Source organism: Myxine glutinosa, chromosome 4 (assembly GCF_964187855.1).
Source record: "Myxine glutinosa chromosome 4, kmMyxGlut1.1, whole genome shotgun sequence".
NCBI classification, from domain to species: domain Eukaryota; kingdom Metazoa; phylum Chordata; class Myxini; order Myxiniformes; family Myxinidae; genus Myxine; species Myxine glutinosa.
In genome coordinates, this window is record NC_136264.1 from 167,494,963 (window position 1) to 167,500,807 (window position 5,845).

The 5,845-nt window shown below is 49.7% G+C and overlaps 1 protein-coding gene across 1 annotated transcript; it reads right to left on the reverse strand.

Moving 5' to 3' along the window:
• LOC137425486 (uncharacterized) lies at window positions 1-5,845 on the reverse strand. Its single transcript, XM_068113982.2, has 2 exons — window positions 5,016-5,845; window positions 1-2,013 (listed from the first exon to the last, which is right to left on the reverse strand). The coding sequence occupies exons 1-2, from the start codon at window positions 5,326-5,328 to the stop codon at window positions 1,187-1,189; spliced, it is 1,140 nt and encodes a 379-aa protein (XP_067970083.1). The 5' UTR covers window positions 5,329-5,845; the 3' UTR covers window positions 1-1,186.

Here is a 5,845-nt window from a genome sequence, read left to right on the forward strand (position 1 = left end):
TCCGAGTTTGGGTGTTCATTGTATGAGCGATCGACCAAAAACAGGGATATATTCTCTTGTTGAAGTTTCTTCTTTCACTTTGGAAATCCGGCTGAGAGCCGGGCTTATTCCCTGAAATATATACGAGGGGTTTCTTTCCTGGCCTATGTTTTCCTTGACCATTCATGTCGATGGGAAAAGCTCGTGGCCTATTTTCTCTTCCCTTGCGCAACCCCCAACCCATCCCGAAGAAGAAGTGTGTGCTAATGTTCACGGCACTGATATTTCCTGCTTTCTGTTGATCTTTGTGATGGTTTCCCGTGGCATTGTGTCGACCCCTCACTGTAATGCTAATGTCGGCATGAGAAAAACCTGTGAGCACGACCGAATGAACCCAATGGGAGCTTTTGCCGAAGAGAGCATGGCAGGTTGTTTTCTTATTCGGTCGTTGTTGGCATTAAAATTGCAATTTTTTTGGATTGAAAACCAGTGCTTTGCGATTTTTCTCTCTCTCTCTCTCTCCTTTTGTTTTTCTTTCTTTCTTGGCACAGCGACTCCTCCGTGAAGCGACGTTTAATGTCTTAGATCTTGGATCATCTTGGATAAAGAGTCTGCAACGAACCAAAGCGATGTTTGGATTATACCGCTGTATTGTAGTAAAAGCATATGCAGACAGGAACCGTCGATAGATTAGCACCAGGAAACACAAACTCATCAAGATAATATGATTCACGTGAAATGTTCAGGATATTAAATTATCATAACTTAAAACACCTTAAAACCGCATAAACGGTTGTTTTTATTATTTTTTACAAACTAGTATTGACTCACCATTTTGTATGACAAATATTGTTTTGAAAGGAGGGGTGGGATAGGGTAGTGTTGTTCACAAACGTTAAAATGTCACTTGAGAATGTATAGTGATTTGTTGCCTGGTTTTGAAAACAAAATTATGGCACATTGTTGAGCTTTGTAGACAAACAACATTTATTTCAATGCTTTCCGCTGGAAAGAAAGACGCCGGTATAGCATGTCACTTCCCTGAGTTGGCAATTCCATTGTACTAGAAGTCTTGGAATGCAAGGCCGGACAACAGGTATTGGTTAAGTCATGCGGTCTGCACCTGAGTGTAAGTGATGATCTCTGCTGCGATTTCTCCACCCCCTCCCCCTACCCCCCATCCCACTTCTTCCTTGCAAGGCACACGTCACGCACTCAACCCTGCTGGTCCATTTAGCCCACCGTGCCCAGCCAGTCCCCCATCGTCGTGACCCTGGCTTAGAGCACCGGTGCTATTTGGGCTCTGGCCACTGCTATAGCGAGGCGGAGATCCCAACATGCCGTCTGCTGAGGGGCTCCCTTGTGAGCTTGGCGACTGAGCTGACGTGTGCTCTGCTTGCACAGCTGTTGCTCGGCTCTGCTCACTGGTAGCTACGGGAACAGAGCAAGTGGGTGCACTGGGGGAGGTGGAACTTTGCTTTGGATATTCTCCCTGTACAGAGTAGATGACATACTGCTGTGGCCGCAGAAAAATGCCTGCCGGTTGTTGGTGGAACGGGTAGTGGTATGGGTAGCTGTAGTACGTGTTTACTGTGTCCACTGTGCCGGTGCGTGCCCCAGCCGTTGTAGCCACAAGTGGAGCTTTAAGCAAAGGACCAGGAGCATGTGCGGCAGGCATCCTCCCCAGCAATGCCGATGGCTTCCCAAGAGAAGGTGGTCCCCCGGGAGGTTTAAAGTTGGGCCCGGGAGGCACGTTTGCAGCACCATTTGATGTAGAGCTCGTGGCGCTGCTCGACTGGCGGGAAGGGGCCCGAGCAAAGGCAGTGGCCGAGGTGCTCCCCGGGCCGGCACCCGAGCCAGGGATCATGGGTAACGTTTCCAGGAGTCTGCTCTGAGCGGCTTGCCGGCTCTCCTGTGCCCCTGCGGGACGCTTGGGACGCAAGCAACGGCAGCAGCACACAGCCACTGCAGATCCCACCATAACGAATGCCACAAATATGGCACCCACGATGAGGAAGGGCACGTAAATTGGCACTGCATAGAACCAGGGTTAGGGATGATCAGTTCACTTTCATTTCAATGGCATTGGGAGATACTTTAGCTTAGACAATGACCTGAAATCGCCTCTGCTAACCAAACATATTGCCGTGCAGTATTTGCGACTATGAACTCATTTATTGTGCGCCGTTACCTCTTATCTCCTAAAAACATAACAGGCACGTGCATTCCATTTGGCTCGCACGTAACATATGCATTAATAGCTGAGGCTTTGTATGAACGAGATACGTGCAAGTCAGAATACGCCAAAGACGAAGTATAACAAACGAAGTATGTGTAATAGGAAAAATAATAATTTAGTATTCATTTATTTCTATAAACTGGTAGGATAACTGCACACTCACGTCTGAGGTGTCCAATCTGGGTTTGAGTCTGCGCAGCTATAAACTGGTAGGATAACTGCGCACTCACTTCTGAGGTGTCCAATCTGGGTTTGAGTCTCTGCGCAGCTATAAACTGGTAGGATAACCGCACTCACTTCTGAGGTGTCCAATCTGGGTTTGAATCTCTGCCCAGCTATAAACTGGTAGGATAACTGCGCACTCACGTCTGAGGTGTCCGATCTGGGTTTGAATCTCTGCCCAGCTATAAACTGGTCGGATAACTGCGCACTCACTTCTGAGGTGTCCAATCTGGGTTTGAGTCTCTGCGCAGCTATAAACTGGTAGGATAACCGCACTCACGTCTGAGGTGTCCGATCTGGGTTTGAATCTCTGCCCAGCTATAAACTGGTCGGATAACTGCGCACTCATTTCTGAGGTGTCCAATCTGGGTTTGAATCTCTGCCCAGCTATAAACTGGTAGGATAACTGCGCACTCACGTCTGAGGTGTCCGATCTGGGTTTGAATCTCTGCCCAGCTATAAACTGGTAGGATAACTGCGCACTCACTTCTGAGGTGTCCAACCTGGGTTTGAATCTCTGCCCAGCTATAAACTGGTAGGATAACTGCACACTCACTTCTGAGGTTTCCAATCTGGGTTTGAATCTCTGCCCAGCTATAAACTGGTAGGATAACCGCACTCACTTCTGAGGTTTCCGATCTGGGTTTGAATCTCTGCCCAGCTATAAACTGGTAGGATAACTGCGCACTCACTTCTGAGGTGTCCAATCTGGGTTTGAATCTCTGCCCAGCTATAAACTGGTCGGATAACTGCGCACTCACTTCTGAGGTGTCCAATCTGGGTTTGAATCTCTGCCCAGCTATAAACTGGTAGGATAACTGTGCACTCATTTCTGAGGTGTCCAATCTGGGTTTGAATCTCTGCCCAGCTATAAACTGGTCGGATAACTGCGCACTCACTTCTGAGGTGTCCAATCTGGGTTTGAATCTCTGCCCAGCTATAAACTGGTAGGATAACTGTGCACTCACTTCTGAGGTGTCCAATTTGGGTTTGAATCTATGCCCAGCTATAAACTGTCGCCCTGGTGTCTCCCAGGTAGGGCGAGCCATCATATGCCATCATCATCGATGCGAGCCATCATAATCATCATATCAATGTCTGTGCCGTCGCTCGGATGGACGTTAAATTGGGTGGCCCTTCTGCCATAGTTGGTGGGCATTAAAGACCGCACGGTGTCCTTGGCAAAGACGAGGTGATATATCACCGGCACCGTGACCAAATTCCTGCCCTGAATGACAGTACTGTGAAGGGCAATGGCAAACCACCCAGCATAACCGATGCCAAGAAACCACCTATCTACACACAGTCACTGATGATCCGACCTCGACACACTCCACAATTTGGGATTTTGACATGCCCGAGGTTCCGGACATGATCGGTTTGAGCAGCTGAACACGCTGAGAGCACCACTTGGAGAGTAGGGGACGGATTGGGCTGGAATTGTACACATGGCCATCATTAGCCTTTTCTTTCTATTCCTTTTTCCCTGCTCCTGCATATTAATTACTCACTCCTCTGTTCTCCCATTCTCTTTGATCATTCGTTTCCACTTCTTGCGTTTGTGCAACTTGAGCAGTAAAAAGGTTTGTTGGGGTGGTGGACGGGGGAGTAGAAGTGGGTTGAAGATTGCTCAAGTTTCTAGAGCCTGTAGGGAACACTTCCAACATTCGAGAGCACGTCCGTGGTTTAGAAATAAGTGATCTGCGCAAGGGGAGGAAAAATAAATAAATCTCAAAACCATGAAGAGGTGAAGATGTTATTCGATGAAAGCAACTGTCATGTTGGTGAAGCATCAAAACGAAACCTCATCCGTTGCACGTTTTTCTCGCATGTGGAACCAACTTCCAAAACGTTCTCTTTCTCATTCCTCCCTCAAGGTCCTCAAGATAGCTGTTCACCACCATCTCAGATCATCCCCCATCCAAAACCATGATCTTTTCTACCCTTTTTAACCCAGTTGACCCCAAGCCCACCTCTTTCTGGGTTTCCAGTTTTTTTCCTTCCTGAGTTTCCTTCTCTATCCATCTTGTCTAGCCCGTGCACCCTCCCCTCGCCCTCCTTCCTCCCCATCCCATATATGTCCAAGTCTCCTATTTTGTCCCTCATCCTTACTGTTCGTGTGCTCCCCCCTCTATTTCTTCTGCTCTTTTTTTGTTCTGGTGCATCCTGATCCATTCTATGGCCTAGCTCCTCAATGAGCCTCGGCTTTGAGAGCAGAAAAAGGTCCGAAACTTCAGGCAACCCCGGTCACGTGTATTGCTGATAGTTGTGATTCGCAGCACAAGTTGTCATTAATTGTGCGATAATTGGCTGTTGGGAGGAAGGTTTCATTGTCGGATCATGAGCTCGGCCGTGTTGTGACAAATATTTGCGCAGGTGCGTTTGACGCTACCTACCAACGAGGGCGTTTCCATATTAAGCAAGGTGTGTGTACTGGATTGACCCCTTTCAAACACGATACTCTTCGGAAGTGCTGTGGTTAAAACTTCCACGTATTATTATTATTGTTTATAATTTCCGTAGATCCGAAAGCACTAAATCAGATGTGCCGAGGATACGACGCTCTTAGTCTTACGTGAGGTCGGGTCCTGCGGTGATGCTCCCGGTCGCCCTTGCTCCGACTCGTCGGTGTCCCGATCGTTCCGACACTCGCCCTGGTCCAGGCGGGCCTCGTTGGACGCGCAGCAGTAGCGCAGGGAGCACGTGCCGCAGCAGATGGTCGCGGCGGCCGTGTCGAAGCGCTCGGGACACGGAAAGCCGTCGTGCCATACACCGCCCGAGTCCCTCCAGCCATGGCAGAACTCGGCGCTCGCACGGACCGCGCGGATCCCTTGTCCGAGCAGGAAGGCGAGCAGGGCGAGGGAGACCCAGGGATGCGCTCCGGCCATGCCTCCGCTGCCAAAGTCGGAGTCGCGCGGTGGACCCCGAGGAAACACCTCAATTTCCCCGAGAGTTCACGCGTGTATCCGAAACGAGCTCATGATGGCGTCCTCTGCGACTACGAGATCTTCCAAAAATATAGATAGATAGATCCGCAGGTCCTGGTGCCCTCTCACCTCCTCTCGAGGTGCGGAGTCCACCGTTCCCTTTGCGAGCACGAACCCATGGGCTGATGGTCCCAAGTTCGACGAGCCGAAGATGCTTTGCTCGTGCGCACTCTGCACGTGTCCCGCCTGCGCTTCTTCTTCCTCGTCGAAATCACTTTGTGCAACTCGCGTCTCCAGCACGAGGGAAGGAACGATTGATGATCTCTTTGTTCATTGTCTTCATTTCTGAAGGAATGGCGATGTCATTGTCCTCATCACGGTCCCAGTGCACCTCTCCGCCCCTGCTCGCTGCATTCTCAGTCGCACTCCTTCGTGACTCCACTCCTCCCTCCTGCTCAAGGCTTTGCCAAAGCGGATT

Bases quoted from the DNA above. Each gene is read 5' to 3' on its own strand.
- LOC137425486 (XM_068113982.2), bottom strand. From the start codon at position 5,328: ATGGCCGGAGCGCATCCCTGGGTCTCCCTCGCCCTGCTCGCCTTCCTG. The intron at 2,014-5,015 runs GTAAGACTAAGA...GGTTCTATGCAG, and splicing joins ACCGCAGGACCCGACCTCAC to TGCCAATTTACGTGCCCTTC.